This window comes from Morus notabilis, unplaced genomic scaffold, assembly GCF_000414095.1.
Source record: "Morus notabilis unplaced genomic scaffold, ASM41409v2 Scaffold630, whole genome shotgun sequence".
Taxonomy (NCBI): Eukaryota; Viridiplantae; Streptophyta; class Magnoliopsida; order Rosales; family Moraceae; genus Morus; species Morus notabilis.
Window position 1 is genome coordinate 252,136 of NW_010365305.1, and position 13,054 is coordinate 265,189.

Below are 13,054 nucleotides of genomic sequence, written 5' to 3' on the forward strand. Positions count from 1 at the left end.
AATTATTGGGAGTCGTTCAACTTCAAAGGTTTTTGAAAATGAAAATCGCCAAGAGAAAAGAGAGAAGCTTCGAAGAAGACGCAGGAGGTGTGGGGTCCACCGAGTTACGAGAATGAACCAATGAAAAAGTGTCACGTTCCAGAAACCATAGAAACAAAAATTAGGGAAAAGAGAGAGAAAGAGTTAACTGTGTGCGGAGTAACCATGGTTAAACTGACCCTGCAGGGAGTCTCTCTCTCTCTCTCTCTCTCTCTCTCTGTGTTCGCTCTTCGCATACTATAAATACGCGTCTCACACTCTCTTGCGAAGTTGGGGGCGGAGCTTAAAGAATCGGAGGATCCGCTCTCTCTCTCTCTCTCTCTCTCTCTCTCTCTCAAGGTTGGGTTGATATGATTCGCGGATGATCTTTCTATGATTTTCTTACTAATTTTGCATTCCGTTTGAATTTTTTACATTTTGATTGTCTGAAAGTTTCATTGCCTATATTGATTGTCTCTTTGTGGTTTTTCTTTCCAATCTGTTTTTTTTATTCTTTCAAGTATGTAACAGTGGTTCAATTTGTTAAATTATGTTTGGATGATGAGAAAATGGAAAATTAGGAGAAACAAGAATTCTGTTTTTTTTTTTTTTTTTTTTTTTTTTTTTTTTTTTTTTTTTAAATGTAAAGCTGATGAAGATTAGGTCAATGAGGAAAGTCGTCTTGGTCTTCCCGTGTCCAGAGAGTTGAATGATTTTCGGGACTCTCACATGGAATTATCTGTTTCTCTAATTGAAGTACTTTGTTGGATAATGAATTTTGATCAGGCTAAACTGATTGAATTATGCTAATAATCGCTTGAAGCGAATTTTGATCGTGTTGTGAAGATTGATCAGCTTCTAATTCTTGCACAAGTATTTTGTTACTCTAGATTGTCTATCTCTATGAGTATGATGCTTATCTCCTGTGCTTTTAGGTCTTGTAGGATGCAATTATTCATTTAATTATCCCTTTATTTTTTTTAATGTCTATGAATTACAGTAGTTTCTTATCTCGATGCCTGTGTGTTCTGAAATCTTATCTTGCTGTTTTTTTTTTTTTTTTTTGTGGGTTAGGTTGAAGTAGAAGGGACTTATAAATTTTTCCATTGCTCATTGGTATAAGGATTTTTAGGTTTGATCTGTCAAAAAGGTCTGGCATCGTTTGATGTAGCAATTCAATTCATCTTTCAGTTGATTTTTTTTATCACCGTAGATCATGGTCTTACATGAATCTGGTTTGAGTGAGTTTAATTAAAGATTTAAATTAAAGCATTGATGCTATTTTGATTATATTAGCCGGGCATGTCTAATATCTGTTTGCATGTGAGATTAGCAGACTGCTAATCAGAATCATGAGAGATCTATCAATAACTGGATGTTACAGTTAAACATAACAGGATTATCTTATTTTGATATATTCACTAATATCTGTTCTTGCTGTTTCTGTATGCATAAGTGGAATTAAAATTCCATTTCATAGTCTTGTGATTTTTTTTTTTACCTGTGCAATCTCTAAATAGTTGACTACCGGTACTAATTACTTGACTAAAACAATTTTTTGTTTTTTTATTTTCCGTTCTTGTATTTGCCAGCTTGACAAAAATTTTTTCTGCAATATTACAGAAATCGACTTTGGTCATAGTTTTGTCTTGCTACCATTTAAGTCAGTTAGCCATGTGTCCTCCAGCCGCTTCTCCAGCCAGCGATATTGATCTTTATTGTAGTGATAAGGATATAGTTACATCTTTGGATGGAATCATAAGTGGATCTCCACTTCCAAGCAATGTAATTTCAGATGTGAACCCTTACCAATATAAGCCTTCAGCTTTACCCGGTATGTGCCTTTTTTGTGTTTTGTTTTGTTTGTTTTTCTTTTTTTTTTTTGGTCATGAAACCCGGTATGTGTTAGAATTCAGCTTGGTTTTATCATGATGGAGTGAGGTTTCCTGTTACATGCAGTTGGCATTTGGTTTTTCATCAGTTCCAAGATGAGAAAGGATGCAGACTTTGGATACTGGAGGACCAAAGGGGAAGCTTGTCGGATATTCTCAAATTCGTCAATTACCGGTTGGAGAAGTACTCTTGAATTCTATGAAGGTCAAGCTCCTCACTGGCATAAAACAGATTGGGTTATGCAAGAGTATTGGATAACTCGGAAAATCTTGTCAAAAGACTTCAATGAAAAGGTATTAGCAACCTATTTGTTCATGTAGCTGATTTTGTCATTTTCTTGTTCTTTTATGCCCAACCTGCCAGTCAACTTCCGGTTTGGGTGGATAATGTGCAGGAAAACAGCTTACTTTGCAATGTCTTCTTTGTTGGTGAACAAAACCCAAACCCTGAGAAGACTTGGAAGATGGCAGAAGTTGACACAGCTAGCCAATCAACACCAGTAGTTGTTCAGAAGACTGAAAATCATACAGGGCAAGGTTCCACTAGCAAGCGTCAGATAAATGAAGGAGATGGTCTTCCGTTTATAGCTGTGAGTCAAACTGCGGCATTGTACTTTTATGTAAATATTAGTATGTTATTTGATTCCTTGTGGTACAGTAGCTAATTTGGAGTAAAGACTGGGCTGTTCTTCTTCTTATTTTTTTTATTTTTTATTTTTTGTTTGTTTTAATTACCGTCCTTATTGGAATAAGCATGTATTAGTTTTTTGTTACTTCATCTTCACATGTTAGTATTTACAGTTTCTTCGAGTTTCTGAAATACAGGACACTACATTAGCACATACAATACGTATTTAATTCTTAATGCATGTAGTTTTTAGTCCAAGTTGATTGTTATAAATAACTGGATAAATTTTGAATTTTCCTGGGTCATTTATGTTTTAGTTGGAACGTGGAACACTCAGAGTTCCATGATTTTGCACTAGATAGGATGTCACACATGATGTAGTTATTTTCTTGACGGAAGGTAATAGAGAATTTTTGCATGATAACACCATAACAAACCAGAAGGCACCCTATTTATTAGTTTGTTAAGTGTTCCTTGCAACTGTTGGTGTAGCAAAATATTTGCTAGAACGATCTCTCTCTACCCTAGGTTTCTTTATATGTTGATGATTGGATACCTTTTCTAGGTGTGTGAGGATAATGATACTGAAATAGTAAGAACCAGAGAAAGAGTTTCTCATAATCTTGTGGACATTGAACACGAGACGGACTATCTTCCGGGAGGTGACTTCCTAGAGTTGCTGGACCTGGAGAATCCAGCATCTCCTTCTTCTAGCTCCGATTCAAGTTGCTTGACTATGTCCTCAGACGAATGTTTCGATGCGCTGGATTTGTTGCGAGACCTAGAGTCTGAAAAAAGCCACGCTCAGATGCAAAATAATCCTGATTGCAAGTTAAGTGTCTTTGCATCTTCCATGCCAACTGAGATGGTCATGTATCCGGCATCTACAGGTAACATAGACAGATTTTCCTATTCCTTGCATATATATTCCATGTTCTCTTTAAATATGAAGCATTCTTTATATGGTTTCCTTTAATTATGTGACCATCATGTTAGTTTTAAGCTCATGTAAATCAGAAGTGCTTTGTTTTTGTTTTCTATGATGGGAGGAGAGATTACATGCTGCAATTTCTATGTGCTCGGTAAATTCACACTATTGTGTCCCCTAAACTTTTATATGTCTTGTGTTGGTTAAAGGAACTCTTGATAAGCCGCCAAATGAAGAATTTCTCAGAAGTAATAGATCGATACCCGGTTCAGCAAGCAGTATTAAAATCACAGATAAGAAGGTTCTTATGAATCCAGATGGAAAACAGAAACCTGATTTCAGAAATGAAGGCGCACCATCAACTTCTCGAAGTGGAGTTGTGTCGCTCAGTGGCGACATGGCAGCACCAGAAGAAGATAGGAAAGCAGCTCGTGGCAGAATGAAAAAGCTCAAGAAGAAGTATCTCTGCTTCATGCCATTTTAGGTTTCTTTTAATTTTAACACTTATAGTAGAGTTGTATGTAATAGGTTGTCCTTAGCAAGTGGAAATACGACCATAAGATTGTCTGTCTAGAACGAACATAGGTCATTAATCCCTGTTTCTTCAAGGTTGTGGCCAATAAGCAGTACGTTTTTACTGCTTAGTTGATTAGTGGATTTCAGATACATAGTGTTGGATACAGGATTTAGGTAGAAAGAAACAGGTGACTTATATTTATAGATGAAGAAAAGGTAGGAGATTGATTGTTATAATCTTGTTTTCAAGATGTACCTCTTTTTTCTTATTCCAAATCATCAAATGACATCCTTTGTTTATATATTCATGTCATATTAGAAAAACATTTGCTGAATGAACTGGGCTGGGCTTTCATGGTGGGTTTTTAAAGGGTTTTTGAAGTGGATTGGATCAGGTGTCTCTACGGGTTCTCCTTTCTAGGCCCTAGCAGAGGTTTGTGCCATTCATGTAATGTGAAAGGATGAGGGACAATATGTGGCTGCTAATTCAACTGGTGACGTGGCAACATGGACTTGGTCTATTTGGTCTACAGAGAAGTTTCAGTGTACAAGTCTACAAGTCTACAGGCGATCAAGATTTGTGATAAGGCGGTTTAGGAATATTAACTACAGGATAAGCTAGTTAATAGTTTAGTGGTTCTTATCCGAGAGGATTCTTGTAGAGAGAGAGAGACTTTGTGTAAAGAGACTAGAGAGAGATTTCTTGAAGGTGTAACACTTGAGAGATTGATTGTTGTTAATAAAATTCCAGTTGAGGTTTTCCAGAATTCGTTTTCTTTATTCTTATGTACAGATTGTTTAATTTGTTCTTCTCGTTCTGGTTTTTTGAAATTCAGTTCCTGGTCAAAATCCGCACAATTTGGTATCAGAGCTCGTGGTGGAGATTCGGAATAGGACTATCAAAGTTTGAGATCGAGAAGTTCACAGGCAAAAACGATTTTGCCCTATGGAGATTGAAGATTAGGGCATTACTGGTTCAACAAGGTCTGGAGGTAGCTCTCAGTGGGGAAAAGAATCTACCGACGACGTTATCGGAGAAGGAGAAGAAGGATCTCCTCGACAAAGCCCATAGTGTCTTGATTCTTAGTCTCGGTGACAAAGTTCTCTGAGAAGTCTCAAAAGAAAAATCAGCAGCAGCAGTGTGGCTCAAGTTAGAATACCTGTTTATGACCAAATCTTTGGCCAATAGGTTGTTTCTTAAGCAGAGGCTATATACATTCAAGATGGCTCCCGGGAAGTCCTTGGAAGATCACCTGGATGATTTTAACAAGATAATCTTGGATCTTGAGAATATCGAGATCAAGATTGAAGATGAAGATCAAGCCTTGCTCCTGTCAAGATGGCTCTCAGATACTCTGATCTTTGGACGTGATTCACTTTCTCTAGAGGATGTTCAATCAACTTTATTTTCAAAAGAATTGAGAAAGAAAACCGAGGGAAAAGAAGAAAATGCAGCTGAGGGTCTAAATGTTCGAGGAAGGCTAGAAAAACAAGATTTCAAGAACAAAAATAGGCCAAGATCGAAGTCCAAGCATAGGAGAAAGTGTTTTGTATGTCACAAAGAATGTCATCTCAAGAAGGATTGCCCAGATCGAAAGAAGCAGGGTAGTGAAAAACATAAGGACTCTGGGGATGCAGATGTAGTCTCGGATGGCTATGAGAGTTCTGAGTTGCTGTTTGTTTTAGATGAAAACACAACCTGGAATGGGTTACGGACTCGGGGTGCTCATTTCACATGTGCCCTTATAAGTCTTGGTTCCAGAATTACAGGGTGAGCAATAGTGGACAAGTATTGCTTGGAAACAACAAAGCCTGTAGAGTTCTGGGTATAGGAGACATAAGACTGAGACTGGCATATGGGGTTGAGAAAGTCTTAACCGGTGTGAGACATGTTCCAGAGTTAAAGAGAAACTTGATCTCTCTGGGCATGCTGGATTCACAAGGTTATTGTATCAAGGCTGAAGGAGGGGTCTTGAAGGTCATAAAGGGATCGATAATGGTCATGAAAGGATTCCTTGGTAATGGCCTATACCAGTTGTGGGAACTGAGTATTCAAAAACTCAGCTCTGGCATCAGAGTCTGGACTCTTATCAGTGAAAAAGGCTTAAAGGAGCTAGAAAAACAGGGCCTTCTAGGGGAAAACAAGCTTCAAGATTTGCCCTTTTGTGAACACTGTATATATGGGAAGGCAAGCAGGGTCAAGTTCTCAAGAGGAGTGCATCACACAAAGGCAATTATGGATTATGTTCAGTCAGACCTTTGGGGAGCATCAAGAGTTCCATCACACTCCGGAGCTAGGTATTTTCTGTCTATAATTGATGACTATTCCAGCAAAATGTGGATTTATATCCTAAAGAATAAAAATGATGCTTTAGAAAAGTTTAAGGAATGGAAAACTTTAGTAGAGAATCAAACCAACAGAAAGCTTAAAACATTGAGAACAGACAATGGCTTGGAGTATTATGGGAATGAGTTCACTCAGTTCTGTAAAGATCAAGGAGTGGCAAGGCATCACACTATTAGAAAAACTCCTCAACAGAACGGTCTTGTAGAGAGAATGAACAAGACGATTCTAGAGAAGGTTAGGTGCTTACTCTCAAATGCCAACCTTTTAAAGGTTTTCTGGGCAGATGCTGTAATGACTGCAGCTTATTTGATTAACAGAAGTCCCTCAGTAGCCATTGACCTTAAAACGCCAAAAGAAAAGTGGTCTGGCCATCCTCCAAATTTAGAGAACTTAAGGGTTTTCGGATGTATAGTTTTTGCTCACATGAATCAGGGGAAGTTAAAGCCTAGAGTACTAAGGTGTATGTTTATGGGATATCCAGAAGGTGTAAAAGGCTACAGACTTTGGTGTGTGCAAAATGGGCATCCAAAAGTGTTTAACAGCAGAGATGTCATCTTTAGAGAAACATAAATGTATTACTCTAAGTCAGACAAGACTGAAGCTGAACCAGGAAAGGATGATCACAGTCGGGAGTCAGAGAAATTACAACTCGAGGTGGAGGATTAGCTCAATCTTGGTGGAGATCAAGCAGGAGCTGAAGATGAATTAGCATCAGGAAATTCTGACCAGCCTAAAGTTGAAGACTTGACAAGGTTAAGAAGCTCAGGTCATATGCAGGATTACTCACTGGCTCGGGATAGACAAAGAAGACATGTAAGGCCACCTGAAAGATTTGGCTATGTAGAATTAATAGCTTTTGCCCTGACAGCAACATCCGAAGTTGAAGATCTTGAGCCGAGATCCTTTCAAGAGGCAATAAAGGGTAAACATTGTAACCAGTGGAAGACTGCAATGGAAGACGAGCTAAAGTCCTTACATAAGAATCAAACTTGGAAGCTGGTGCAGTGGCCTCCAAAACAAAAGCTAGTTGGAAGTAAATGGGTTTTCAAGTTCAAGGAAGGAATTCCTGGTGTGGAGAAATCTCGGTTCAAGACAAGACTGGTCACCAAAGGATTCTCCCAAAGAGAAGGAATAGACTACAACGAGGTATTTTCACCGGTTGTGAAATACAGTTCAATAAGAATTCTCTAGTCACTGGTTGCAAAAGGAGATTTAGAGTTGGAACAGCTAGATGTAAAGACAGCCTTCCTACATGGTGAACTTGAAGAGAACATTTACATGGCGCAACCGGAAGGGTTCTTGGAAAAAGGTAAAGAGGATTTGGTTTGTCTATTGAAGAAGTCCCTTGTATGGACTGAAACAGTCCCCAAGGCAATGGTATAAGTGTTTTGATTCTTTTATGATTCAAAACAGCTTCAATAGATGTGAGTTTGATAGCTGTGTGTACAGTAAGCCTGGATTAGGTGGAGATATGATATATCTTCTCCTATATGTTGATGATATGCTTTTAGCATGTAAAAACAAGTTCGAGCTTGATAGAGTGAAGCAGCAACTGAAGGAAAAATTTTGAAATGAAGGACATAGGCCCTGCCAAAAGAATTCTCGGCATGGGCATTGTCAGAGCACAAAGGAGTTTTATTTGTTTCTCATAAAGGATATGTAAAGAAAGTGCTTAAAAGGTTCAAAATGTATGATTGCAAATAAGTTTTAACACCTATGGGCCAGCATTTCAAGCTTTCACAGGAGGACTCTCCATCAGGTGAAGATGAAGTTGCTTATATGGAAAGGATACCTTATGCCAGTGCAGTAGGGAGCTTGATGTATGCAATGGTCTGTACCAGACCGGACCTAGCATATGTAGTAAGTGTGGTTAGCAGGTATATGGCTAATCCAGGAAAGGCTCACTGGGAGGCTGTGAAGTGGATATTCAGGTATCTTAAAGGATCGACAGGGGTTGGATTACTGTACAGAAAACATAGCAGTGACTTGGAAGCTATTATTGGCTTTGTGGATTCAGACTATGCAGGCTGTGTTGATAATAGAAGATCTCTTACAGGATATGTGTTTAAGGTTTGTGGTAATGTTGTTAGTTTGAAGGCTAACTTGCAGCAAGTTGTTTCACTTTCAACAACTGAAGTTGAATTTATGGCTTTGACAAAAGCTATAAAGGAGGCAAAATGGTTAAAAGGAATTGCAGTAAGGTTAGGAGTCAAACAGGTTGTTGCCAAAGTGTATTGTGATAGCCAAAGTGCAATACATTTGGCTAAAAATCAGGTGTACCATGAAAGAAGCAAGCACATAGACTGAGGCTCTATTTTATCAGAGAAGTCATAGCCAAGAAGGAGATTATTCTGGAGAAGGTTTCTACAGATGAAATTCCAGCTGACATGATAACTAAAGCATTATTGTCACCGAAGTTCAAACATTGTTTGGATTTGCTGGAAATGAATGTTGTCAGTGTCAACATGGTCTGAAGGTGTGCAAAGGTTCTGGAAATTGGAGCCAGGTGGAGAATTGTTGGGATGATGTGGCTGCTAATTCAACTGGTGACGTAGCAACATGGACTTGGTCTATTTGGTCTGCAGAGAAGTTTCAGTGTACAATTCTACAGGTGATCAAGATTAGTGATAAGGCGGTTTAGGAATATTAACTACATGATAAGCTAGTTAATAGTTCAGTGGTTCTTATCCGAGTGGATTCTTGTAGAGAGAGAGAGAGAGACTTTGTGTAAAGAGACTGGAGAGAGATTTCTTGAACGTATTACACTTGAGAGATTGATTGTTGTTAATAAAATTCCAGTTGAGGTTTTTCAGAATTCGTTTTCTTCATTCTTATGTACATCTTATTTGATTTGTTCTTCTCGTTCTGGTTTTCTGAGATTCAGTTCATGGTCAAAATCCTCACAGTTATGTTATTATCTGTATTGCAGCCTATGAATTCCTTTGTTTAAAAAAAATAAATAAATCTTGGCCATGAATAAGACGTTACATGAAACTTTACGTGTGAGCGCTCTGCAGTTTATTTATAGCTGTCCGATCAGACGACATTTACTTCGTAATGAAGCTGGATCAAGTTGTGAGACAACTTCATCTAAAAACGAGCATCACAGGGCTTTGTTGCTTCTATCCGTTACTAAACAACAACTTACTTCCCTGGACAATCATTAAACTTTGAATGCGTTTGGTTCAAGGATTCGTGACATTATTTGAATCATGGTTCGTGACATGGTTCGAATCATGGTTCATGACATGGTTCGAATCATGGTTCGTGATTCGCTACAGTATTTTTTCTCACAAAAAATACACATAAATCAAGAATAATTTTAAATCCATCAACTGAACGTCCTCTAAATCGCGCTGTACTTTTTAGTTTCACGTATTTAGATGACTTGAAAACGTCATTTACTCTTCTACCAAAAAAAAAAGGCCATTGAACTCGTTTTCATATGTCACGTGCCATTTAGAGGTCGAGTGGTATATAGGGAAACGTATTCATTTTAGTTGGACAAAATTGCATGTGGGCTTTTTTCGATTCAGATCAAAATCAGACGACATATAATAGACTGAGATTCGGTTGGCTGCATTCTCAAGTAATTTCCTAAAGATATAATGAAAGTAAGTGAATTTCAAAATTATGATCAAGAAAAAAGAAAAAGACATTTAGAGACTGACAGAGAGAAAGTTCAATTGTGAGAGTGTTATTCTTTAGCGCAAAAATTCTGAGTTTTATTTTTTATTGAGTGAATGAATAAAGCCAGCCGACATATAGACAGCTAAAAGAATTGTCAATTAGAATAATATTTATTGTTGTTACAATAACAGTGACGATCAGCTCAGTATTTCATATCGCATTATCCAATCTTTTTTCCATAACGAACGGCACTAAACTTTTTTTTTTTTTTTGAAAAAAAAAAAACAAAACAAAACGCAGAACAAAGAAGTGACAGTTGACCTAAACTATACGTACCCAAAATCACATTCATATTCGCGTGTTCGTTGATTTTTAGCTTTGGAAGTCAAGCTCCCTACTCAGGGAGCATCTAACATGTACCGGAGGGAAACTGATTTCAAAAGTCATTTTACGTTGATTGGTCTCTTTCCTTCCTCTCCAATGTTTAATGCCATGTTTAAACCATACGTTCTTTTATTTTATTTATTTATTTATTTTTTCCAATGGCAAGTGTAGATATTATATGTTGCAATGAGTATTATTATGACCAACAAACAATGGTCCACTACCGAATTCCTTCTTTCTTATGAGCCTTATACAGTATAACATATAAATTAATACTCAATTAATTTATAACATCGACTAAATAAATATTTTTGGTCTGTCGCAACTTGAACTATTGTAGTAAGCAGTGCATGGCCAAATTTTTTAGTTTAAATTTTATATCTATAATTGTATATCAAACTATATTGATATAAATTAGTTCCCACTAAAATTAATCTTACAGCTTTTACTATAAAATTAATCTTATTAGCCCCCATTGACATAAATTTTTGACTCCGTCACTGTTTATGGTCTCAGGAGTATTAATATATAGAGGTTTAGTATAGGAAAGAATTGGAACAAGGATATATTTAGTAATAACTTATGTAAAGAAAATTGAAAGCAAGAGAAGATCTTCTCAACAAAAAAAAAAAAAAAATGTTTGGTATTGACTTGGGTTTGCTGAAGGATTTGGAATCCCCACCCAATTAATTCTTCCATCTTCTCTCTTACTACCAAAAAATAATATGCCCCAATATCGTTTTTAGTAGTTCCCTCTCCCATAGCAAACATGCTAAGATTTTTGCCCTGACTTTTTTTTTTCTTTTATATATTAATTTAAAGAGGGGCGCAATTCTAAGTGAATGATAAAACTAAAGAGGTGAGTTCAAAGAGATACATTTATTTAAATTTGTCCAATTCACGGCCTTTTTGGTCCGTCGCAACTTGAACTATTGTAGTAAGCAGTGCATGGCCAAATTTTTTAGTTTAAATTTTATATCTATAATTGTGTATCAAACTATATTGATATAAATTAGTCCCCGCTAAAATTAATCTTACAGCTTTTACTATAAAATTAATCTTATTAACCCCATTGACATAAATTTTTGACTCCGTCACTGTTTATAGTCTAGGAGTATTAATATATAGAGGTTTAGTATAGGAAAGAATTGGAACAAGGATATATTTAGTAATAATGTAAAGAAAATTGAAAGCAAGAGAAGATCTTCTAAAAAAAAAAAAAAAAAAACCGTGTTCGGTATTGACTTGGGTTTGCTGAAGGATTTGGAATCCCCACCCAATTAATTCTTCCATCTTCTCTCTACTACCAAAAAATCATATGCCCCAATATCGTTTTTAGTAATTCCCTCTCCCATAGCAAACATGCTAAGATTTTTGCCCTGACTTTTTTTTTTTCTTTTATATATTAACTTAAAAGAGGGGCGCAATTCTAAGTGAATGATAAAACTAAAGAGGTGAGTTCAAAGAGATACATTTATTTAAATTTGTCCAATTCACGGCCCTGAAAAAGAAAGAAAACAAAAAAAGACAAATTTTATAAATTTTTTTTGAATTTTATCATTTGTGTCAATACGTTCCCAAAACATTTTTGAAATGTATGTCTTGAGGTATTTTATTTTGGGTTTATTGCATACTCTTCCCTCCAAAAATAAAAGTAGGCGCCAATTACACCTTGTATTTACTGGTAAGAGATGGTAAAAGGCAATAAAGAGGGGGAAAAAAGGTGGGGCAAAAATTTGGTGAAAGAAATGTCAATAGAAGCAAGCAGCAACAACAGGGAAAGACTCGACACTTCTCACATGGAGACTCAAGTTGATTCGAAAGGTCCTGTAAGGTGTAAATATGGTCTTCAATCTATGATACGGACGGCCAAAACTGATTAAAATAGAGAGAGGCAGTTCCTTGGATGTAACATATACAAGGTAATTTTAAATGTATTTTTTTTTAGGGTTTTTTTTTCATGAAATGGTTTGGTTAGTTATGGTCTGTTTAATTCGTTGATTCAAATTTTTAATTTAAGTTAATATATGATTTTTATTGAGAATAGTGTCCTAGAAGCATGAAATATAATAAAATGTTTATTATTTAATTAATAAAAGAGTTTATTCATCATTTTATGTGCATATATTTATGAATATTTTATGAATATCAAATGAAAATTTTGTAATTATTTATGTAACCTTAAACACAGTATATAAGTGTTATATACGAGAAGATAATGTTTAAGAATAATAATAAAAAACATTGTTCATGATGAATTTAATTAAAGTTCAGAATCTTTAATTAAAACATTATTAATACATGTCATTCCTATTTAGAATAGAACGGTGCTATCCGCACTGTTAATATGGTGAGATATTGAATAAGTTTATTACGCATAATAAGATTATGTGGAACAGGGACACAGACACAATATGAATTTCTAATAATTTCCGTTACGCATAGAAATTCTAATTGAGTCTACCGATGGTCATATATAGAATGATCTTATTCCTGAGTTCTTAACAAACTTCTATTTATGGATTTATGTCTTTTGATTTACTCGGTACGAATTCTGAGATCCTGAATCCTATTCCTTGTATTTTGGAGACATGATGAAATAGGTAGCTGGGAATGTTATTATACGAGATGGAATCCATTCCTTCTTGAGAAAGAAGTAGATAAATAATTCTCTTGAGTGTTGATTCGGTACTTGGATTAGTAAGAGCGCT

The 13,054-nt window shown here is 36.1% G+C and overlaps 1 protein-coding gene across 2 annotated transcripts; it reads left to right on the forward strand.

Moving 5' to 3' along the window:
- Positions 1-219: 219 nt before the first annotated feature.
- Positions 220-4,287, forward strand: LOC21404074 (NAC domain-containing protein 7). 2 transcript variants are annotated; one of them, XM_024171970.1, is made up of 6 exons: positions 220-378; positions 1,642-1,852; positions 1,978-2,204; positions 2,306-2,500; positions 3,104-3,428; positions 3,676-4,287. In XM_024171970.1, the coding sequence occupies exons 2-6, from the start codon at positions 1,693-1,695 to the stop codon at positions 3,948-3,950; spliced, it is 1,182 nt and encodes a 393-aa protein (XP_024027738.1). In that variant the 5' UTR covers positions 220-378; positions 1,642-1,692; the 3' UTR covers positions 3,951-4,287. The 2 variants fall into 2 exon arrangements, with proteins under 2 accessions (XP_024027738.1, XP_024027739.1); XM_024171971.1 differs by lacking the exon at positions 220-378 and adding an exon at positions 1,139-1,168.
- Positions 4,288-13,054: the final 8,767 nt, after the last annotated feature.

Coding starts and splice junctions, on each gene's coding strand:
- LOC21404074 (XM_024171970.1), top strand. CDS start 1,693: ATGTGTCCTCCAGCCGCTTCTCCAGCCAGCGATATTGATCTTTATTGT. Junction 1,853..1,977: donor TAAGCCTTCAGCTTTACCCG/GTATGTGCCTTT, acceptor TGTTACATGCAG/TTGGCATTTGGTTTTTCATC. Junction 2,205..2,305: donor CAAAAGACTTCAATGAAAAG/GTATTAGCAACC, acceptor GATAATGTGCAG/GAAAACAGCTTACTTTGCAA.